The 24,883-nt window shown below is 33.1% G+C and overlaps 1 protein-coding gene across 4 annotated transcripts in view; it reads right to left on the reverse strand.

Annotated features, from left to right (window-relative positions):
• LOC144976747 (Fanconi anemia group A protein-like) overlaps nt 1–24,883 on the reverse strand; it is a 35,959-nt gene that overhangs the window by 10,240 nt on the left and 836 nt on the right. For 2 of the 4 annotated variants that reach the window (XR_013646163.1, XM_078921141.1), the window contains exons 2-30: nt 23,519–23,614; nt 22,674–22,728; nt 21,641–21,795; nt 20,843–20,932; nt 20,437–20,510; nt 19,024–19,142; nt 18,409–18,476; nt 17,535–17,568; nt 16,712–16,861; nt 16,151–16,227; nt 15,378–15,519; nt 14,886–15,019; nt 13,960–14,070; nt 13,383–13,478; nt 12,815–12,877; nt 12,572–12,666; nt 12,185–12,245; nt 11,543–11,669; nt 8,825–8,938; nt 8,177–8,307; nt 7,060–7,245; nt 5,621–5,808; nt 5,189–5,327; nt 4,529–4,678; nt 3,961–4,034; nt 3,060–3,152; nt 2,206–2,263; nt 1,793–1,905; nt 549–660 (exon numbers count right to left, since the gene is read on the reverse strand). Coding sequence is in view for 2 of the 4 variants with exons in the window: in XM_078921141.1 (XP_078777267.1) it covers nt 549–660; nt 1,793–1,905; nt 2,206–2,263; nt 3,060–3,152; nt 3,961–4,034; nt 4,529–4,678; nt 5,189–5,327; nt 5,621–5,808; nt 7,060–7,245; nt 8,177–8,307; nt 8,825–8,938; nt 11,543–11,669; nt 12,185–12,245; nt 12,572–12,666; nt 12,815–12,877; nt 13,383–13,478; nt 13,960–14,070; nt 14,886–15,019; nt 15,378–15,519; nt 16,151–16,227; nt 16,712–16,861; nt 17,535–17,568; nt 18,409–18,476; nt 19,024–19,142; nt 20,437–20,510; nt 20,843–20,932; nt 21,641–21,795; nt 22,674–22,728; nt 23,519–23,614 (3,105 nt within the window). In the remaining 2 variants the exon portion in view is untranslated. Of the gene's footprint in view, nt 1–548; nt 661–1,792; nt 1,906–2,205; nt 2,264–3,059; nt 3,153–3,960; nt 4,035–4,528; nt 4,679–5,188; nt 5,328–5,620; nt 5,809–7,059; nt 7,246–8,176; nt 8,308–8,824; nt 8,939–11,542; nt 11,670–12,184; nt 12,246–12,571; nt 12,667–12,814; nt 12,878–13,382; nt 13,479–13,959; nt 14,071–14,885; nt 15,020–15,377; nt 15,520–16,150; nt 16,228–16,711; nt 16,862–17,534; nt 17,569–18,408; nt 18,477–19,023; nt 19,143–20,436; nt 20,511–20,842; nt 20,933–21,640; nt 21,796–22,673; nt 22,729–23,518; nt 23,615–24,712; nt 24,839–24,883 lie in introns of those variants that run through there. The other 2 variants (XR_013646164.1, XM_078921142.1) reach the window with 2 other exon arrangements.

A 24,883-nucleotide genomic window follows, 5' to 3' on the forward strand; every position in this document is an offset into this window, starting at 1 on the left:
TCATAGAATTACAAAATTTCGCCTCCAATTTCTGAAATTAATGAGCATCTCTAAGTCATTAAAACATAGATTTGTATTAATCACAGCCATAAAAAGGAGCTATTTCACCGCTTAGAAATCAAATTTAATCATCAAATAACATGTGATTGAGCTTTTTGGTTTTGTTCTATCATATCTGTATTTATTGGAAATTGTTGATTCCACATATGATAAGTTGCAGACTGCTGATGATCATTATCTCAAGGAAAGTCAAATACATCCATTTGAAATGTGAAAACAATCTTAGTGATAGTAGCGTATCACGACAATGTTGAGAGAAAGAAAATCCAGTGTTTGGCGTCATTGCACTTGCTCAGAAACATTTAGAGGTCTCAAAGTACATGAAATTGCCTTATTCAGTGAGGACTGGGTACAGTGGACCAGGATTGTGGAATTATTGAGTGCTGCAGCCGAATACTGAGCATAAAGAAGCAATCAAGTGACACAAGTGAGAGAATTGAGTAATATATTTGATATACTTGTAATCAAACAGCAGGGTACAAACTTACAGCGAACATATCCAAAAGTTTTAAGGCATACTGTGTCCCTGTATTGTCATTTGGTGTCACAATCTCTTTTGTATCAGACACAAGGAGATGGGGGTGTAGATGGAGGCAAAGGCTGAAAAATGAAATATATGACAAGATCATAGCGAAGAGTTTTACCACTGTATTCATGGAAAGCATGCAAACTTGCATATCACAATGTAGAAACCTCTCCAAAAGTGCTTTTATCTTGTCGTGAAAAACGACAGAAAAAAACAGAAAGAAAAGTTTAGTCTGGTAGACTAGGTCATATATTTACATGCCAATCATTTATTTCACCTGTTTTCACGAAGACAGTAATAACAGCAATGTGACTCCAGCTTTGATACTAAATCGTTATTGCTATGAAGGATCAATAGAAACTCTTATTCCAAAATGTTGCAAGAATCTTCAAAAATTGCCACCTGAGGTGGGAAGAGAATACTGTCGAGTTTTGCACGACTTAACAAAACTGAGAGAAAAAGATAATAATGAGCATTAAAGCAAAGGAAAAATGGAAAATTGAGAGAAATATTCCAAATTAGTTTTTAACAGCACTTGTAATACCTGTAGTTCATTTAAGCACCTATGAAAAGGAAGAGAATAGCAAAATGGATTAAGAGGTGCCTGTAACAATCTTAGATCACAGGTCCATGAGAAAAAGGATGATAAAGTGAGATCATTACATGTAGATCCAAGCAGCATGGGATCCTCATCAAAGGAACGAACTCATATGGTTCAAGATATAACATAGTAACTAAGACGTGATTTATAAGGATAAGAAATAATCTCCTAAACAAATACACACATTCATCCACACACACGCTCGCATATCCAACTATTTCCCCTCACAGAATATCTCCAGCCAAGTTTTGGGCAATGGCAAGTCATCTCACTCCAGACAAGGATAGATTTTATCATCAGTCAACAATTCATCAACAAGTGTAAAGCAACATTTGTAAAGCAATTGTAAATTATTGCAACCATTGCGGACCTCGGATAGAAAACCAAAGAGAAAGGTATAACATACATACTAAGAACATACTTGTAACCCCCCCCCCCCCCCACCTCCCACTCCCCCACACACAAAATCGCCTGCTGAAAGAAAGAGATAAATTAATGCATAAAATCAAAGCTCAGTCAGAAAAAACAAAACAAACAAAGCAAAAAACAAAATACTATGAAATAAAAGTAGGTAACACGACTAACAAAGATGATGGCTCATTTACCTTAACATCTTTGACCTCTCAGTTTTGTCTTTACACGATGTGGCAGTGGATAAAAGCCAGAGTGGCTTACTCCCACTTTCTGTAATCCCTGATGGCAGTTGAAGCAGTAGACCCTGGTTGGGGAATATATAGCTGTATGAATTTGACATCTTTAATGAAGGGAAAGTGCAAGGACAAACGAAAAAATGGACAACTGAGTAACCTTTTGTATTTACATGACAACCAAAAAAAAAGGAAGAAAGAAAGAAAAGAGAGTGAAAGGAAACTGTGGGAGAAGATAAATAAATACCAAAAAAAAAAAAAAATTAAAAAATTAAAAAAAAAAAAAAAAAAAAAAAAAAGAAAAAAAAAAGAAAAAAAAAAAAGGAATCAATTAATAAGTTTATGACCTTAGTGTCTATGCATAAAAGTACCTTGAGCAAGGAAACAAAGTCGTTGTAACTGTTGCCTTCTGAACTAGATAGTTCTTTCCTGAATTATAAATAAATTTCAAAATAGAAAAAAAATATATATATCATTCATTTCTCTAAAAAACAACATTAACTGTAATAACAATATAACAAAAATACAGTTATAAATCCGCAATTAGATTAAAAATTAATCTGAAAAGGTATTGAAATGAAACAATTTTGTCTGTTACAGAATTTTTTCTACATAATTTCAAATGGTTAACTGAAACTGTCAGAGCTTCATGAAACTTCCGTTAAATTTTTGGCTCACTAATTTTTTAAAAAGTTGTATCCGCTTGTGAAATTATTACGGTTTTAAACGTACATTAATCAAACAAAAATCATAGTCTCTAACTAAGGACACATTTCCTTTTATCTACAAAATTTCACACACTTTACCATTACAGGGAATGATAAATAATCAACAAGGTGGGCAAAGTAGTATGATTTTGACAATGAAAGATAAAATCAATGAAGATATTGATAATCAAGACAGTGATGATTATACAGACCTGCCTCCTTGAAGATCTAAAAATTCGTAATTTTTTAGAAATAAAAATTATAGTCCCTATGGTTGACTTTAAAAATCAACAATTTACCCTCACAATGATTAAATAATACTTCAAATTCCTTAAAATTATGTAACCTGGCATCAACTTCATTTTCAATGTTTTAATGACTTAGAGATGCCCATGAAGTTATGACATTGGAGGCAGCAAAATGTTGTAATCCTACGAATTGTTTGTGACAGTAGAGTGGTCTGGATTATATGATGGTGCTAAATACAATGATGACATGACACAACTCTATTAACAGACCTTTCAGCTAATAGGTGGAAGAGTGAAGTGCAGACTGAAACGATTCCCAAGTCTTGAATCAATTTGCTTGAAAATTCCCAAAAGTAACTCAATCTAAGAATGATCGGAATAAAAAAATAAAAGAATAAGATAATTATTTTAAAGTAATCAATGAATAAAACAGAAGATGCAAAAAACCATCCAGCAATAATTCAGGGTCTGACTATTTGATCTATGACTGAATAATGTACAGCAATAAATGTATAAGTTGAATGTGAATATACTAACTAAAATGATGGAAAAACAAATGTTATATCTTTCTAGTCAGGATTTCCTGGATAAAAAAGTCTCAATTTCATTCTTCAACATATCATATGTTTAAAGACTTAGTTTAATATAAAATGAGAAAAGACAATGAGATACCACTTCATACTGTCATTTTTTTTTGGTCATGCAATCGGTGCTTTAATTTCAAATTTTGCCATTGTCTATTTCCTGTATTTTTCCATTGGCTCGACTCTACAAAATTTTCTCTTAATTATTGTAAATAACATTATCAGCTCGTTTATTCCATTATCATGGGTGCCAGCAGGAAGAAGTGCTGAAACCTGAAACTAAAATCTCGACACTTTGCCAAACCTGAAAATGTGGCCTAAACTTTACTCTTATTTCATCACCGTTTTTATACCATTATTAAATGATTACACAGCAAACATATTGACACAATGACACACCTCCATACACTGAAAAGGTGGCTGAATCGTGTTTTTGAATTTTTACCGAGGTTATTTTACTCAAAACACTGAAACCGGAGGTATTTGACTTCGAGATATCGCGAAACCGGAATTCCGGCATGAACTGGAAAACTGGCACCCATGTCCACTATCCAAATTATAATGAAAATTTAAAATCAAAAACTCACCTTAACCTTCTGGCCAAGATTTCTCTGGAAGGATCAATTTTCATTTCAAATCCGACCCAATCCTCAAGACTTGGCTGAAAATATGTGATCCATAGTGAATCAAAGAACTGATTATGTAGTTGATTATTTTCAACAAAGAATTTATGACCTGTCAAATGTCTGTAATTATTAAAATCTATGCAATTTCGAAACTAGGTACCAACAACATCTTTTTAATTAATCCAAAAATAACAATACTAGCAAGAAAATCTATAAAGATTGATGGAAGGTTGCAAATAATTATCAGAATAGAACTAAAAAAAAAGAAAAGGACAGTAAATATTCAAAACAATTATAAAAAGTAATTGTCCATGAACGTTAAGGAAATGAAAGTAATTGTCCCCGAATGTTAAGGAAATTGATTTGTTTAGCAACAAAGCCAAGAAGAAAATGGTCTCAAAATGTCTTGGCACTATCAAAAATATCAAGAGAAAAAAATAAAACTAAATAAAAAATGGCAGACTGGTATCCAGGCATATGCCATGTTTTTGTTTTTTAAAAAGAACATCTAGATAAATAAATCACAAACCTCATGAGAGGATAGTAATCGCTTCCACCAGTCTAAGTGTAGAAGGTGGACATAATTTTTCAGTGCTTTATGAAGATTGGATAAATTTGTCTGACTGGGAAGGGCTGAGTTAGTCTTTAGTAATCTACACCGTAAACACAAAACTGTGACCTGAAAATAAAAGAGGAAAAAATCCATTTTTTTTTACCTACTGTTATCAGACAACTTGTGGTCCATTGTCTTAATTTCATATCATGCCAGATTTAACCAGATAGAAAAAACTAAATAAGGTGAAGTCAAAATGATAAAATAAAAAAAAAAAAGAAGAAATTTGAGTTGTTTGCCATTTAAGACACAACATAAACGTATTTCAATTGATTCCAAATTTTACAATTTAGACTTCAAAATAATGTTTTAATGATTTTTGAAAAAATCTATTAAAAGCAACTCTAAAAATGTGCTTAATTTACTCTCCTTTAAGAAAAACTGATTAAAAAAAAGAATTAAAACTTCTCATATCTTTTTATGTCACGCATATAAACCTTATTTTCTTTGCACCATAACCCCCCCCCCCCCCCAAAAAAAAAAAAAAAACAACAAAAAACAAAAAAAACCCACAACAACAAAAAAAATATAATAAGAAGAAGAATAAGAAAACGTGTAAAAATAAAAGACAAAAACCTTTTTGATAACGAATGGTGGAAACAGCTGAGATTCTGAAAGGTGATCTTCAGAAACTTCAATGACATCTGAATTCTGTAGCAGTACATTGTTTCTGTCAAGTCGATGCTTGGCATAATATAAATAAGCCATGTAAAACCTAGGGACATAAATATGAGTCAGGATGTAATTGGAGATACATTTAGTTTAAAATGTAGTCCTTAAACAAATATGAGGTTCATTTATGCAAAGTATATCCTAAAATCTGTAATAAGAAACCAAGAGTAACAGTTCACAAAGTCTCTTTTAATCAATTTTAGAACCTTTAATTCCATTTCTAAACAGCTCTCATCATAAAAATGAACAAACCACCAGTATTCAAATTTTGAATAATTCAAATTTTAGACTTAATTTATCAAAACTCGATTGATTTGTCCAGGAATCCCTACTCACCTCAGAACAAAAGTGATATCCTCTTCACAGCAGCATGACAAGAAATAGTCACAAGCTTTGATAAGAGTGTTCCAATCATGTACAACACCATCTCGATCTGTTACATGGAGACAAAGACGGTGACTTCTGCACATGATACTGATGGATGCCAGACTGAGGCAATCTGGACTAGCACCTTCTGGAATAGTCTGTCAATTAAGAAAGAATAGGTTGTCATTTATAAAGAGCGATTTTGATCTGTGAGAAGATCTATATATTTGGATAATTTGGGTTTACCCTTTCTGAGAAAACAAATTGGTCAACAATGCCTACTTAAAAAAAATTAAATCACTTTCTTCCAAAAAGTATTTGTCTTGACTGAGAATCAAACTATATCATGCAAACTGGGGCACCCAATTTTATACGGACTATTATAATATAATAACTTTGGAGTAAGTAAATTCCAACTAACATTTGTTTGTTTTGTTTTTAAAGGTTTAACGGCGCTTGTAACATATTAAGGTTATATCAGTGCCAGTAAAAAGGAAGAAAATGAATAGTATAAAAGTCAAAATAAAAATAAAAGCACCCAAGAAAAATAACTAAAGTTCATCCTGAACACAAACACAGGTCCCACAAGAGGAAACACACTCAAATGTTTTACATATATATAAAATTTTAAACAAAACACAATACAGTGCATAACAGAGAGATGATTTACAAGCCAAAACAATATCGTCAAACAAAACTTACTATACATTTGACTATTTCCTTACCAGCCAGAGCCAGGACAAAACCAATAATTCCTTCAAACAATGACAAAAAGCAATTGAAAACAGATTAGAGGGATAAGACATAGTAAGTCTCCTCCACTATAGGAAGTCAAGAACCCCAACCAGCAACTAACATTTATTGACTCACATTAGTTGAAACTACAAAACAAACAAACAGACACATTAAAACATAAATAAGTAGAGTGGAAGTTAATATATACAAAAGAATATAACAGCGTCAAAAAAACAATAAAATACCAAACACAGAATGTCTTGAGGTGCCACATACTTTGCTGCAGTCTGTCTAGATTAAAAGTGATGTATCAATGTTTTTACCGTGTTTATCATTGGCTGAAGAAGGGTTTGAGCCCAAAACGTTATGTGTTTGTTATTTTGTTATTTTTGGAAGCTGATATATTCATTTTTGTATATTACTTTTTACAGTCTAAAACAGATGTAGATTCCAAGAGTACATTATCAGTGTACATAGTTTGAGATCACCTAAACTATCATCCAGACATAGGGAGACTAGCTAAATTAAATAATTAATCAATGCAAGGATAAAAAAGAGAACACAATAATTATCGAATACTATCAGAATTAAAGAAACAACATACATTTTGTGAAATAAAAAAAACAACCCAACTATATATAAGCTACAAATCTACTCAAGATATAAGGGGGTACCTTTCGGTCTAGGCAAAGCAGGATGTGTCTTATGAGTGCCACTTTCAGCATGGGGAAACGCATCAGCACAGCCATCAAATTGTCCAACCTTTGAAAAGCTTGATGATTTGTCTGTTTGGAGCTGTTGGAATCTTTGAAGATGGAGTCTAACCCGCAATACAAACAACACAAAAATTTTGTGATGATCTGAAAAGTTCATTGGATTATCGTTGTCTCTGAGTACTTGTGTGGATCCTTTTTTATAAGAAGTGGTGAAAACATATTTAACTTTTCTTAAATAAAATAACAAAAACCACCATAAAGAATTAAATCACAATGACTGATTTTCTTTATTTTCAATTTTTCTTCTTCTTGACAATCTGATTTAAACCATATTATAAGCCATGAACTAAAGGTGCCTAAATGAGTCAATCAAATGGAGAGAAAGATAAAGGGAGTAAATGTGACCATAAATAAGGGAACAACACAAAACAAACAAATATTTCGTGTTTACTTGAAAAAAGCCAAAGGGCGAAACGTCATTTGTTTTGTGGTGTTCCCATATTTACGAGTCACATTTACTCACTTCATCTTTCTCTCCATTTTATAAGCCATGAAGTATGGGAGATCCGAGCAGCCCAACCCCTTTGGGTGGGCAGGCAGGTCTTGAACGTAATGCAATTCATAATGTTTGTATTCTTTCAATTAAGCTTCTGGATCACCAAAGGCTCTTGAATATTAAAGGGCATAAAAGCAAAATGAGAAAAATGCTATTTTCAAAAAATAATTTAATGATTTCCTTAACTGATCAAATAACCACATTACATGGAGGCCAACTTTTCAAAGAGCTCAAACTGGACACCCTAACGCACAATACCGTCATGACCCAAAACAGCAGAATGTTTGGACTATTATATAATATAATCTAGTTTTAGAGCTTTTCCTGATCCTTGTTTTAATTTTTTAGTCAAAAAGCATAATCCTGGGATATGCAAGGGTCATTTCCATACAGATAAACAGTCCAATTTTTAAAAATCATAAAATATTTCTCAGATTGCCAAATCAGGACAATCCCAATTTCATCAGGACAGTTGGCCGCTCAGGAATATTGCATTTTGAATGGCAGTTTTGTAATTACCTGTTCGTGATGACTGTTTAAAGGGTGAGAAAGATTTATTTCAATGGAATCCTGGTCAAGGCCTTTCATCTTTGACTGGATCATTACCAGAGCATGAACTCTTTCTTCAACAAGGGTTAACAATTCACCAACTGTAGATGAAGTTAATTATAGTTGTAAAGTATAAATACATTTATCAGTTTATAATGTAAATAATGTAGTGTCAATAAGGTGTATCATTTATTAACAAGTTAATAAGCATGGTCATTGATTGGATAAGTGACAATTAGTGCTAACCCTGGCCTCAGTGTTTTGTCCTTGGATAGGTACAACACACATGTCACCTGACTCTATTAAGGCGTAAATGAGTTCTTAGCAATTCAAGTTTTGCAGAAAAAAAGAATAGAAGAGGAAAACAAAAAAGAGAGAAAAAAGAAAGTAATACAGAAGGACAAAAAAAAACCCCCAAAAAACCCAAAGTAAAAGGATTGACTAGATCAGTAACATCTTATGCCCTTGAATGTCCTGCAGATGGCTAGAGAAATGAGGGAGCTGTTTCACATAACTCTTTTATTAGAATGGTTATGAGGTCAGAAGAGAAATAGAAAGAAAGAAAAAGTGGAATAATATAGAGAACCAACAATCAATCGATATTCATAATTCACTAACCTTTCTTATCTTCACCCTGATACAAGTCTTTGGCCAGCTGATCTAATCGGAACTGAAGCTGTTCTATTGGAGACATCAGCATTTCCTCACCGTCATCATCAACATCAAAAACACCTATTGACCATTTAAATGAATAAAACTGTTAATGACATTATTCTTGCATCTCAACTTGTTCACGGTTAAAACATGAAACACAGCTGAGAGAAAGTGGCGATGACAACTTTAAAAAAATATGATCTGAAGTCATCACTCTGAGCTGTGGCTTGGTCAAGCTAACAGAACAACTGATTTTAAATCAATACTTAATGGGACTTCAGACACAATCAAGTCATATAAATTTGGTGTCAGAAGCCAAGCACTCAACACAAAGCTCTATGGTGAGGCTGAGGACCTAAAGCGGACCACAGACTTCATAGCAGATATCGGACTGCAGCCATAGATGTCCATCAGAGGAACGAAGAAGAAGAAGAAGACGCCAAGCAGTATAGTCAAGTAATCTCAGTAACCAGATGAGCGACAGTGATTTATGTTATTTATATACAGTGGAACCTCCCGATAACGACATGCCACGGGACCGAGTTTTTATGTCGCTATTTAGAGGTTTCCAAGATGGCGGACAAAGTGGGCGTGGTAAGGCCCGCGGGACCAGTTTTTATTAACATTGACAAAACAAACAAAACATTGTAGTGTATTCCTCTTAGAGGGTTCTTGTGCGTGTGTCTGGATGAGACTTTTAGATGATCTGAACTGAGTACACTGATATTCTCCTGGAATCTACATCTGTTCCCTATTTAAACCATTCCCCTTTGTCTTACTTTTTCTTATGTCATTTCAATTATAAATCTCGAATGTTTCTTAATATCCAAGTTTCTTCCTTTTTACTGGCGCTGATTTGACATCGATGTGTCACAGGCGCTGTGAAACCCTTTAAAACAAACAAAATTCCTCCTCCTCCTCCCACAAAAACACTACTACTACTACTACTATTATTATTATTATTATTATTATTATTATTATTATTACTACTACTACTACCTCTACTACTACTACTTCTGCTACTACTACTACTACTACTACTACTACTACTACTACTACTACTACTACTACTACTATCACCACATAGTATCACATTTTCCAAGATTTTGTGTTTACTTGCTTACACTTACATTTATACCTTGGTTTTTATTAATGCATATCAGCCAAGATTCATCAAAAAAAGCTGCGTTCTCATTGGTTCAAGCAGGAATCGTTTTTATAAACTTTTGAGTACTCATACTCGGTATTTTTAGTATCAGATATCAACGAAAACTGCCGAAAATCGCCAAAATGATGTCGTTATTCGGAGGTTTTATCAAAAAGTGCGTCGTTATTTGGAGGTTATTTTTACTGATCTTAAATAGAAAAAAAATCGGGACCACGGGTCAATGTCGTTATCAGGAGGTTGTCGTTATTCGGAGGTGTCGTAATCAGGAGGTTCCACTGTAGTACACAATGGATAAAGCGACCTCCAATCCCATGAAACGTCAAATTCAACATTAACTTTTAAAATCCCTGTTTTTTAAAACCCTATTTGACACTACTAAACCCACCTTGCATTCAACGAAGTTCATAATCGCACACCTCTGCAACAATGAAGTAATCTTGTTTTGATTGTTTTTAAGGGTTTTACAGCATTAAAAAACTATTAGGTAACTATACAGTAAAAGTTCTAGAACTACAATTAAATCAACCCAAGAAAAAGTAAGACAAAGGGGAATTGATTCAAATAGGGAAGAAATGTAGATTCCAAGAGCACACTATCAGTGTACTTAGTTTAAGATCACCAAAATGTCACATACCGACAAAAGCACAGGACCCCGCTATGATGAAGACACTCAAATATCTACAGGTCATAAACATTTAAGACAAAAAATAATATAGTGCATAAAAGAGATGATTTACTAGATAAATAATATCATCTCCCAAAACTCTAATTACACAGTTGACTGTACCCAGCCAGGGTATCAGGCTAGGGTCAGGACAAAACCAAGTCATCTCATTCCAAAACAAGGACAAAGAGCATGTTGGAAAACAGACATAGGGGAATAGAAGACACAGTAAGTAACCTCTCTGGCCACTATGGGAGAATGAAGTAATCAAAATTGCGACGAGCATGCAGAGTGGAGACAAGACTGGCATTTAAAAAGTCTTGCAATGCTTTCCAAACTCAGTAAGCACTAACAATCAGGGTGTAGGGGTAGGGGACACACTTAGTCCCTGTTTTCAAAGTTCATGAGCACTTAACAATAAAGTAATAATTCTGGTAGCAATGGGACAAATCATTTTTAAATGTGACATTCTATATTTTGGTCAGACACAAATATGATCTCTTGTCACCTGGTTCAAATCTCACGACTGTCAATTTACTTTCTTTGTGTAAGTGTGTGGTTTGTTCTTTTTTAATCTTGATATTGATAAAAGATACCCTATATTCTAAGTAAATTGAACACAACCCTTGAAAAAATTAAATGAAAAATAAATTAGGAGGGGTACATTAATATAACCTTTGTAGTGCAGACCAATCAGTTTATGAAAGCATTAAGCCAAAAAAAAAAGTTACGGATAATATCATCCGTTTTGTTATGGCTAACAATAATAAAATCTTGATTTAACTTTATTTATCAGATCACACTTCTGGCAGGCATTCAGAATATAGACAAAATTATCAGTCTTGTCTACCTTCAAGCAAATTCTGTTTTTCCCTTTCACATGCCTCCTTGTAAGAAGTGTACATAGCTGGTGCAATTCGTCCTGACTTTTTCAATTCATCTATCAATTTCATCCTTGAATCAGGTTTGTCGGGAAGCTAGATCGCGAAAAGATACGAAACAAAAAAAAAAAAAAATGTTTTGGTTACAAATATACATTTTCTTGAATACATCTGTTTTATTCTAAAAACATCAGTTGACTTTCATTTTTTAAAAAAGATGATTGTCAGCAAATCAATACTAACATTTACTTAAAATGTAAATAGGAATATCAATGTTTCAGCGAAAAATCACAAAGAGATTCTATTCCTCATGACATCATTTATATGAGTATCTCCAAAAAGAAATGAACTATTGCAGGAAATTTTAAAACAGGAGTTACCTGTTATTGGGGAAGACAATTTCATTTTGTAAGAGCCCAATTTAAAGTATAAAGAAGTGTCAATTAATATAGTGTGTTTATTTCTGTCTCAAATCAAACATTATTTTAGCTGTTGTCACTTTACAATTAAAATCAATGATAACTGGCAAATTTGAAACCTTGCATCTTGACAATAATGGACAAAGTTTTTAAAATAGATTCTTATCATATTTAAATAGCATTATTACTTACACACCGAGGCTTCAGCAAAGCAGGTAAAAACTTTCCAACAAAATAGGGTTTCCTGAAGATACTGTTATGATGGAAGAAATGTTATTGATAACAATTAAACATGTAGGAAGAACACTGACATTGGAATGTACAATGATCAAGAATATTTAATAAACATTGCCGAAATAACTTTTAAAAAAAAAGCAAAACAACACAAATAACAAGGAATTTTGGGGTAAAATTTTTTCTTGAGACAAGTAGAGAGCAGTATGGTAAAGTTTTAGGTGTTTTTTCAAAGAAATTTTGTTCCAGTCTAAAAGTCAGTGGTATATAAAGAGGTATTAGAGCAAAATTTTCCTTGTATAACTATAAGACGAAAAATTCAACTTGCTACATTTTTAAGATTACCTGGCTTCCATTATTGAGGTTGGGATTTTGCCTGTCTCCTCAAATGATTTCACATTGCAATCAACATCTTTTTGCATTGCAATTATCTGCTGTTCCTGAAAAAAAAAAAACAATTGATAAAATCTGTTAAACATAACTGCTCTATCTCACTTTCTGTCATTCTCTCCCTGTCTGTCTCTTTCTTTCTCTCCTTATCTCTCTAACAAAAAAAAGAAGAAAAAAATGAATAAAACAGAACATTACCTTAGATGAATTAGAATCAGTTGTTGACGTAGAGTCCTGATGTGGGATGTCACGAACAGGAATCTGAGGAATCATATTTTAGAAAACAAGATTAAGATGATGATGTCATCATCTGGTAGCTCAGTGCTAGTGCTATCACGTGCCAACCTCTGTCAGATGGTGGGTGCCACGCCAGTTGGGTCCTGGGTTTGGCTTCCTCACACAACAATATCTTTATTATGTTTTCATTTGATACTTTCCTTAATCTTTCACTTATTATTGATACATGTAGCTGCTCCACACTCTTTGTGAATTTACATAAGACGGTGTATTGCTGTGCAATAGAAAAGGGATTGCAGGTAGATTCCTGTTGCCTTTAATTTAATTTAAAGAAGACACTATGTCCATTCAACCCGCTTGGATTCTTGTTTCACTGTGAGTTTGTGATGCGATGTAAGCACAATTTAAAAAATGTTAAGTCCAATAGAAATAATTTGATTTCATCATCAGATTTAACAATGTCAAATTTAAAAAAGACCTATTGAGACAGACTTCTTTTATGAGGCCCTACAAAATATCCAGATATTACCTTCAAATCATCCAGACGAGTTTTGGTCAACACTATGTAAGATTCATAAATTTCTCTCATCCTTGCTGGGATAAAAGGTCTTCGTAAAATGTGGGTCTGATAGAAAATTATAAAAAGCAATTATGTTATTTGAAATAATTTTCATCTAAATTGAGATAACAGAATTGAAAGACGGGCACTATATTTAATAAAGTCATTTCTTATAATTAGAACTTAAACTGTATTTGTAAATGGGCTAGAACCAAATAAAAATAAATTTGAAAAACAAAAAAAAACAAAAAAAAAAAACAGGAGAAAAATCAAGATAGTTACAACATACTATGAAACCCAGTGACTCAGCAATACAGTGTCTCATCTTGTCACAAAAGTCTGATGGTAAGCATGGTCAATGGCTGGAAAATTATGGTCTTGCCGTTGTCCTCGGGTAAAGAAAGTACTTGTACAGTGAGAAAAGGAAATTTGGTTCAATATGAAAAACTAGGGTAAATAAATGAAGCAGTTTGTTGTGCATTGTTGTAAAATAATAGAAATGCGCTAGATTATATTATAAAATATATATTTATTTATATACTCTTACCTTTAAATATTCTGGGTTATCTTCAGGAACCCATTGAGTCAAACACTTAATGAGGAAAACAAATGAAGCTCTGGAGCTGGCAATGGAAGTTGATGCTTCGCCAAAAGTTTGCTGGAGTATAATGTAAACAAATTTACTGATTTTGTTTCACCTCATTAGATAAATAACTGACCGCTTTTATTCATCATTTTGATATATATTAATACTCCAGTTCAATACTTTAAATCAAAATCATTGTATGTATTTGAAAAATAAAGAATGTATTACAATACTTGGGAGTATTTTTCTGATGCTCCTTTCACAGTCTCTAACTACGCTGCTTCTAAAATTGGGTATTAAGCCACGGGTAGAAAATTAAGTCAAAATAGCAGAAGTAAAAAAGTAGACTAAATATTATTTTTCAAAAATTCACTCACATATTCAATTTTCATTACATTTTTCAAATTTGTTTAGGTGGTTATTCAGAGTCCTATAAGTACAGAAAAATTATAGATGCAATGATAAAGAATACCAAGAATAAAAACAGTGATATGCATTTGATTTTATTGTTCCTAGTAGCAATATTTTGTTCTGATTTAACTTGTAGCTACCATGACACAATGTCCTCCATCTTCTTTATAACCTTTTACACAGTATACATTTGATTTAAAAATGTAAATATTACAGGAAATTGAAAACTGCAGAAGTTATATTTCAATATAATGATAGTTAAGCAGATTAATTACAGAAAATGAAGAAAAGGAAGGAGGAGGAGAAGAGAAGACAACTAGAGAAGAAGGATAAGCAAAAAAGAGGAGAATGTGAAGGAAGAGGAAGAGTAGGAAAATATTTTGTATCAGGATACAATGACACAACAATGCAATTGTGGTGTTATAATAAAATGAACTGCTAGTCATCAGTAAATAGATAAACAGTATTTTTCCAACCTGATACCAATCTCTGTAAGATTGGAAATGTACATTGTTGAGGTTGCAACATGCCCTGGCAAGGTAGAAGGCTGCTGTCACCTGGTGTGTCTCTGAATCTTGAAGGCCTGAGTTCAGGCTAGTCTTGATGTAATCTGAAATGGTTTGAAAATATTTTAAAGGAGCAGATCACTTGATTACAATATTGCCACTTTGTTGAATTATTTCTAGTAACTGTTGACAATCAGAATTAATATGTCACGGGCAAATATGAAATCTAATCTGGGCTAATCGAATAACTGCATATGGAAAGAAATGAATACAAAATAAAAAAAAGAGAAAGAAAACAAAAAAAAGAAAGGAAGGAAGAAAGAAAGTTTTACCTCTTACCTTGATTATTTTTAAAAAAATCTTTACAAGTAAAATGACCATTTCTTCACTCAAAGGACAGAATAATCGATCATTATTGATTTATCGGTACTTTTTTTCTCCCCTCAAAATCACACAACATACCTAAAAGTACTTTACTCAAGTGTTCTGACGTAGATTGGAGAGCTGCGAGAAAGGCCATAATGGTTCTGGAGTTGATTTGGTCACACTTTAGGCAGTGACTCAACACATCAAGGGACTCGGATGGTGACATACGTTCCATTAGCTGAAATAAGAAAAGAATGAAGCGAGCAAAACACAAAGTAGTCTTATCACAAAAGTCAAGCAATATTAAGAGTGATCAGTGGCCAGATGTGTGACAGTCATTGTAGAATATTCTGGTCCAACCACATTACCCCATACAACTCGGGTGTAAATGAGTACCTGGCTACAAACAGTGATAGATACTGTAAGACACCTAACAGGTGACTGGTACTGTATGAAGTATGGCTTCATATATGGCATGTCAGTGGAATAAATGAAACATTGTAAAGAGCATCGAGCATGGTTAATCCGTGGCGTGGAAATGCGCTTTATAAATGTACATATTTATTTATTTATATATTGATAGACTAAACATCAAAAAAGTCTTAAACCCAAGACTACATGCCAGAACCCAACCTCATTACAACCAAATGTTATGGATTATCTCTGGAGATGAGAAGTATACATTCTCTTTTCCAAAGAAGTTGCAGGTTTAAGAGTTTTGTTCAAAATGATTCTCTTCTCATATTTCTGGTACTGTATTTAAGTCCAATTTCCCCCCCCCCATAATTTTTTTAAAAAAGAAGGCATTGTTGAGTAACAGGAAAACTTCATAATTTTATGAATTATAATAGAAACTGACGTGAGCTCACCTGTTTCATAAACAATTCAACAAACTTGTCAGCATCATTTGGTTTATATTCTGCCACAGAGGGAGTATGTTCTGAAACTTTCATAAAAATATATATATGATTAAAAAAAGCGTTCTAGGCTTGAAACACTTTCATTTCATAATGGCACAGTTTAGGAGTACAAAAAGTGAGATTTTCATTGTAACTGGATCTATTTTTCCCACACACTAATGGGCTACAATTTGCTGTAAAAAATCGAAATTCTTGTAGATCCTAAGCTTGTATGAGACAAAACAAACAAAAAAAAAACATCCAGGAACTTGACATGCGACACATATTAACAAATAAATATTTTATTATTATGAGAATTTATTAATTTATGGGAATTTCATTATAATCCTAGTTTCAAAATTTGATTTAAAAAATTGGAACACTTACTTAAATTAAAACTTACCAAAAACATATTTGTTATTAAAAAAAAAAAAAGCACAAATCACACATCATCATAATGGATTTGACATTTGATTTTGTTTACATAGTGAAACAAATTGTGAATATGCATAATGTTTATGTCATTCTTACTGATAAAATCTGCTCCATGCTGAAGACAGAATGAAAGAGCATGTCGTGAAAATTTCTTCTCAGCCTGCTCGTTAAGATCTTCATTTTTCAAGTTGCTAAAAGGGGATATGTAGTGATGTTTGCTGGAGGTAGCTTGCAAGTTTATAATGCCTGAAAAAATTTAACAAATAAGGCAATTTATCAAATATTTTACAAGACTAGAAGAAAACACCTGAGTTTATGATAAAAACATTCTACAGTATTTGCCAAGATACCCATTTTCTTAAATACTAGTCTAGCTAACATACTACTTATTTAAAGAAACATAGGTTTATAAAAAGTTATTACAACTACTATTACTGATGCACCTGCTGTTGCTACTACAACAACAACTACTACTAGTACCACCATAATGTAATGTAATGTAAAGTAATAGTAGTAGTCGTAGTAGTAGTAATAGTAGTAGTAGTAGTAGTAGTAGTAGTAGTTAGTAGTATTTAGTAGTAGTAGTTAGTAGTTATTAGTAGTAGAGTATAGTAGTAGTAGTAGTATAGTAGTAGTAGTAGTAGTATTAGTAGTAGTATATAAGTAGTAGTAGTAGTAGTAGTAGTAGTATAGTAGTAGTAGTAGTAGTAGTAGAATAATAAGTAAGTAGTAGTAGTATAGTAGTAGTAGTAGTAGTAGTAGTAGTAGTAGTAGTAGTAGTAGTAGTAGTAGTACTAGTAGTAGTAGTAGTAGTAGTAAAATAAAAAGAGAAGTGGAAAAGGAAGAACAAATAAAAGAAAGGAACTTATGGTGAATTACTTTATGAAAATCTGTGAATCGTTACAATATGAATACTGACCTTCCAACACCATGTCAAGAACTGCCAGATACATCTAAAAGAAGAGATTTGAAGAAAATAAAATCAGACAATAATATCAAATCATTACAGGCACTGAGAAAAAAAAACCAACAACAAACAAAAAAAAACACAACAAAAAATCAAAAACAAACCCGCCTCCCCATCCCACAGTTTGACGTAACTTCCTTTTGAAAAAAAGTGAGAATTGGGATTGTAGGGAGAAATTTAAATCTTTCAACCATTACGTCACATGTTAAATAAATCTATAGAATGACCTCTAAAAAGCATGGATAAATGACAGTATTGAGGAGCGAGGAATAGAAACAAGTGGATGAGCAACAAAACATAAGAATCAGCTGGAAGAAAGAACAATTCTTAAAAATCATAGCTGAAAAACTGCTTTTGAAAGTTTGAGTGTATGTATTGGGTACTGTGCTTTAAAAAGCTACAACTTTTGAATTCCAGATTAGTTGGTAATTCAGGTTTAAAAAGGTTGTCTTATATTAACTTTGGTTGAATTTGTTAGATAAGATAGTCACATTCAGTTAGAGATGTGGTTCTCCATGGAAGGGCAGATATGCACAGATGTCAACAAGGCTCAGTTGTCCCGACTGATTGAGAGGTTTCTCTACAGATACCAGAAAATTATAATTTCAAGCAATGGAAACCACAACAACAACAAAAATCAAAATCAAACAAAAACAAAACAAGATAAAAATCACGTTACACAAATTAATGGTATTAAACATTCATAAGCTCTTTGAAATACATACTATATACCGTGGACTGGCTGGCTTCTAGCGATTAATTATTTGTCAGTGATAAAACCTTTAAGTCTCACAAAATGATCAACATTAATTCTACAATTTCCTACCTTAGAATCTTTAGTCTTCAAGTCTTGATTTCCACTAAAACTCTTATTGATCAACAGATTTGTCACACCTGAAAAGTAGATTCTTTTTTTAATGTGAGCTTTTAAGGAAATGACAGGAAAAAGAAAAGAAATGTTCTTTTTAGTCATTTCATCTTGTCTCTCTCCCCAAATACAAAACTAGAGTCCTTCAGCGCTGTAAGATCCATGGAGCCAAAGTTTATCCTGGTTTCTATTGAGTGAAATGGACTACAGCAATTGTTTGCTACCCTTTGAATAGGACGCGTCTATCGCAAAGTACTTTTTACCAGATCTAACTGACCCATCTACCCCTTTACTGCTGGAAAGACAGGGGCGGGGGGGAAGAGGTTGGGACAAAATCTCGACTGCACCCGGGATCGATCTTTGCATGTAAAGTAAGGACTCTACCAACTGAGCTACGGGGACCCCTTAAAGACAAAACTATACATTCTAAATATCTTCTTGAAATAATTAAAAAAGGATAGAAGACACTTTGCCCAAATTGTTTTTAAGTCAAGCATTGTAAAACAGGAAATAATCATACTCTTGCTTTTTTAATTAGTGGTTTGTGCTACATGTATTGAAGAAACAAAATACCTGTAAGAATCAACTTATGATGTTCGAAATTGTAATTTTCATGGTCCTCTTCAACAATTTGACATAAGCTGATGAGTGTTTGAGACAATTGGTCCCTGTACTTTGGCTCCTTTAATTTCCTGTATAACAATATGGAAAAAATTAAATCATAAAAAAAAGATAACAGATATCAAATGTAATGTACACAGAGAATATGAATAAGCAATAAAATTAATAGATAAATAAATGAACAAACAAATTAATAAGTAAATATATAATTTAAAAAAAAAAGTATTATAAAAATGTGAGTAAAAAGCACATAACTCAGCTCGAGCAAAATGAAATGAATATGTTTATATAAAGGTTACACTTTCATAGTTTCAATGCTTAATAACTTTCTTTTCAAAATATTTTATCTTTTCTAATGTGCAGATTATAAGGAATCACATTTCCATTTCAGACTGTAGTTTCTGGCTGAAAATTCTGTCTGGAAAACTTTGTGTACCACAGGCTTACAATAAGACATTGCCTCTTGGCTGGGGGTCCAAATAGTTCAATTGATAACAGTACTAAACTCATAAGGAAAGAGATCGGTGTCAATCACAGTTTGAGTCTTTTGGGTTTTTTTTTTTTTACCTCCTTATCCAACCGACAGTGATTAGGATCAGGGTCTGCTAGATTTGGAGACAATCACTAAGCAAGAGACTCGTATTTGCAAACAATTGTTGATGTCTGTTTATCACTACAGAAACGGAGATAGTCTTTGTCCTTATGAGCCACTACTATGACTACTACTTTTTATTCTATCTGGCAGACATGAGTTCATTGGGATGGTGAGGTCATCATCATTGCCTTTTTCAACCTGGGTCAGAGTATAGGCCACAGACAAACAGTTTCCACCCCTCTCTATCTTGAGCTAACTTTTTTCATATCTCGTTCCATGTCTTATCACTTCTTTGTATATCAGCTTTTTAAACTCTTCTTCATGTTCCATCTGGCCTTCCCCTTGATCTTCTGCCCTGAGCGTTCCAGTCCAATACTTTCTTTGTTATAGTGGAGTCATTCTTTCTAAGGGTGTGTCCAATCCACCTCCATCGTCTTCTTCCTGTTTCCTCTCCTACTGGTTTCTGCTGTGTTCTTTTCCATGCTTCTTCGTTCTTAATCCTGTCCATCCATTTTATTCTGAGTAGCTTACGCATGCACCTGTTTGTGAAAATCTGTATCCTCCTTATACATGTCTGCGATGCATTGGGATAGTGAGGTGCCAAGGGCAAAGAGTTGGGCAAGAACTTATTGTTGTCTATCATCCTCCCACTGAACATGCTAAATGCTGAGGTTAGACTGGGTTGCTCTCTTTATTTCTCTATTAATGACCTTTTTTACAAGCCAGGTGGATTCAATTAAGTACTATATATTTCACAACTATAATTTTACCAAGTAAGATGAGTCTCAAAGTTGTATGCTCCAATCTTGTGAAGATCCCATAGAAATTCAAGGTTCAATCCACGCTGAAAATGTGTTGAAAATTGTAACATTAATTATTTTGAATATTCTCTGTAACGACTTTATGCAGAAAATGGCATTTAAATTGTTCCTTTTTCTGTCTTTGAGTTGAGAAAAAAACATATTATAACATTGATAACTGATTAAATAATTCAAAATGGTAAATTTTTTTTTTTCGTACAGAAAAGACAAAAGGATGTTGTTTGGTAGTGGTAGGAAAAGACAAACAAGGGAGACTAATGGGGAAAAGGAAGAATAGGAAAATGTAGAGTGAGGGGGTGGGAGGAGGGCAGTGGAGGAGATACAAATCTAAAAAAACACAAATATAATAATATACCTTTGAAATCCAGGAGGTAAAAAGATTCGAAATGAACACCCCTCTTTTGAGACTTTCTTTAATCCAGCTAAGGCACATTCTCCAGTGGTCCTGATGATTAAATAATAATAATAATAATAATAATAATAATAATAATAATAATAATAATAATAATAATAATAATAATAATAAATAATAATAATAATAATAATAATAATAATAATAATAATAATAATAATAATAATAACAATAAAGCGATTACATAAAACTGACTACTATAACTATGCTCAGCTGTGTTGTACAACAATAATTAAAGGTCGTCAATAAAATTTAATACTTGTAAAAATAGTCTTAAGTTTCATTAAATTTTCATTGCATTTCAAAGTATTTAAAAGAAGGCTCTAAATTTCAGAGACCATTTGTGATAAGACCATGTGGGAAAGAACTGTTAGAACTGTTGGAATTAAAACAATTAAACAACTTTTGTTTCAACAGGTCAATGACATGACCACTATAATTGTCTGTTAACTTGAAAAGGAATCTTAATTAAGATTAATAAAATTGTTGTTAACACAATGACATAAAAATCTATATTCTAAAGTCAATTACCGAAAGCATAGAAATATGTGCAATTCTTCGAATAAATCGTGTAACAGTATAACACATGGGTGTCTGAATGAAATCTATAAAATGTGACCAAATGTCTCAAAACAGTATTATCCTGGGTGAACATGACAAAGTGAATGATAAAGCTTAACATATAACATTTTTGAGTTAAATAAAATGCCTTCATTTAGGAAGAGTCACAAACAACAAAACCTGGATATTTTTCTGATGTAAAAGCGACTGATTGTCTTTGATTTTCTCTGCTAGTCGAATAACTTCTTGTGCCAGGGCTGGAGTTGACAACATGGACTTATTTGACAATCCATCTTTGTTTTCTTGCATCTGTGTGCAGGTGACTGACAGCAAGTCTGAGAAACAAAAGTGAAATTTCTATAAGGAGGGGAGGGTTGCATGGAGGTGGGAAAAGAAGGCCACTATGGCATAGCTGCCAACTCCAACTAAAGAGAAGGTGTAATTTTGACTGGAAAAAGTTGTAATTTTCAGGAAAAAGGTGGAATTGTTCAAAACAAAGGCATCATTAATAAACATATATCACAATCATTTTCAATCACTGTTGAAAGATTCCTCTCCACAATAAATTTGGCAAAAGCTACTTCTGCCCAAATAAACCTTCTGGTTCAGGCCTCAGAAAACAAGATAAACTGGAAGTAGATGATGACATTGCAGCTTTCTTTCCTTTTCAATGAGATGAGATTCCACATGAAGGAAAAATTGCTTTAAAAATCACCAACACGACCTTGATGATGACAAAAAGGTGTAATGTGGAACAAAAAAGCATAGAAGTGTAATTTGATTTTAAAAGTGTAAAAATGTCTTTTTGGCATACAGTTGGCAGCTCTACTATGACAGAGAACAGTTTATGTTACATGGACTGAGACTGATTCGTGTTTAGATCTACTATGACAGAGAACAGTTTATGTTACATGGACTGAGACTGATTCGTGTTTATCTAAACAGGAGTTTGATTAATTGGCCTATATAAAGAAAAAAATGGGACTGGATAAAAAGATTATTTTAAACAATATATTATTTTAAGTTTATTTTATCTGGACTACACTGTAGACTTTTTTTTGTCTTTATTATTTTTTAAGCTAACACTTTTCAACACTAAGACAAATGAGTTCTTATCACAGTCACTTTAGTTCGCCTTCGAGCCTTTTCTGAAGTATTGACTAACATTTGGCGACTTTGCTGTTGCAGTGTTCTTTTCAACCGTTTTTATTACCTGTCATAGAGACATACACAGAATCCTCTTGCAGCTTACTCGACAATCGGCAAGTCTGTAGACGATAGTAGAAGAAAACAAAATTTCATTAGGGGGGAAAGGGAAGGAAAAAAGAAACATATATTCTAACACTATATCTCTTGCCAGAAAGAGAAATATAGAGAGAGGGTGGGGGAGGAGGAAAAAAAAAAAAGAGAGAGAGAGAGAGGGAGAGAGAGAGAGAGAGAGAGAGAGAGAGAGAGAGAGAGAGAGAGAGAGAGAGAGAGAGAGAGAGAGAGAGAGAGAGAGAGAGAGAGAGAGAGAGAGAGAGAGAGAGAGAGAGAGAGAGAAGATAGTTAAGCCGGTGTAACTTATCAATTAATGCCAATGATGTGTCATAAACTTTATTGAAAACAAAATATTATCTATTAGTATAAACACAATCTTCTTACTGAACAAACATAAAAGCCAGACAAAAGCAGAGAAAAAAGTTACGATCACCACATTTTTATACCTCCTTTTTGTTTTAATAAATCGACAACTCAACCACACTGATTATTCCAGCTGACGAGCATTTTTAAAAATCCCAAAACTATTAGGGGTAGAAATTTCTGACTGTGCCTTCAAATTCTAAAGATCATTCCTAAGCAATATAGGGAATATTCTCACATTACCACACAAATTGCATGAATTTCTAATTGAAATTTACTTTCTATTTCTGAAAAACTTTAAAAAAAACAAAAAAACTTGAGTGATGGAATTGTGAAAATGTTTTGCTTTCATTGTGACATCCCCTCTATACAATTTATTTAAATTTAACAATGAAATGTTCAGTATTCCTTTTAAACTGACATATCATGGCTGACCTCTTGAAAGAGATCCTTCGTGTTCAAACTTGCATCAATAATTTGGAAGGCTGCATCCATTAACATCGCATTGTCTAACTCTGATTTAGCCTCCATCTGGGGAAAAAACAGATGATTGCATAGGTGACATTGACTCAACGTATTATATCAGTGTTGACGAGATGCTGAAATTTGAATACCATACATATAATAAAAAATATGGAACTTGAGCAAAATTTATACTTTTGTGTGATGGGAGTGAATGTATTTTCTTTAAACAGGAAAGGACTAAAATTTTACAGTGTTGGTTAATCTTCTTTGAGGTGGATCCTTATTGGATTTAGCCTCCCAAATAACCAGTGGAACTCCTCACTGTTTTGAACTGTGTTGGACGCTTTTGTTGTTATCTCCCAATCCAGTCTGCAGTCTTAAGACAACTTTCTCATTGGTCTCCCTCTGTTCCGCTTGCCCTTGCATGCATTTTACATTTTTTAAAATAATGTTCTAGTAGGGGGTTTGGGAGGAGGGAGACTTAAAAAAAAAAGTTTCCCCCTCCGAAACCCTTTACTAGAACATTATATAAAAAAAAGAATACTGGGGGATATATCTAGGAGCTTTTGGAAGGCCTCCCTGAGAAAATGCTAAAATTAAAATGTAAAAGTGAAAAAAAAACATTTTCAATTGTAACTCTTATGATCCATTAGCCTTAAACTTAATTGGCAAATTGTATTTTGAAAAAAAAAAATAAGTACTGTGTCTCCAAATTTAAACCCTTTGATAGCGGAAAAAGTAAAGTTGTTTTGATGTTTTTATCAATTCCCTGCACTGTATCATGTATGGAAAAGAAAAAAAAAAAATCTTTAGAGTTGGCCCCAAGTGGATAAGCCTCTCCTAGACGTCTAAAAATCTCTGAATATAAGAAATGATTCTCCGAATAAAATTATTTTATATAAGAAGAAATAGTGAAATTTGATGATATTATGAATGCGTCTGCTCTGAAGATGGAAAAGAAATGTTACGGTGGCCCCTAGCCCCAAACTTTGGGCCAAAGAGACAATCGTAATATAAAAATAATGATGGTGAACTGGCGGGAGAAGAAATTTAACTTTAAAAACTCTATGCATGGATTTATCAAGGAGTGTAATACAGTATTAGTTTGATGACAGGCTAGAATTCCACTGCTTCACATCAAGGTCACAAAAGTTATGTGCGTACCATTATAATCTTTTATTAACTTAGAACTTTTGGAACTTTTTGTGGAATCTTTGCGCTGCTCACGCAGCAGACGACATTTTCACTGTCTCTTTCTCAGTCTCAAATCTCAGTAAGGAATTCCGCACACTAAAAGTATAAACAAAATATCAGGCATGAAAAAACGACATGTGA

Source organism: Berghia stephanieae, chromosome 7 (assembly GCF_034508935.2).
Source record: "Berghia stephanieae isolate SIO BIC M18660-M18661 chromosome 7, UCSD_Bste_1.3, whole genome shotgun sequence".
Classification (NCBI taxonomy): domain Eukaryota; kingdom Metazoa; phylum Mollusca; class Gastropoda; order Nudibranchia; family Aeolidiidae; genus Berghia; species Berghia stephanieae.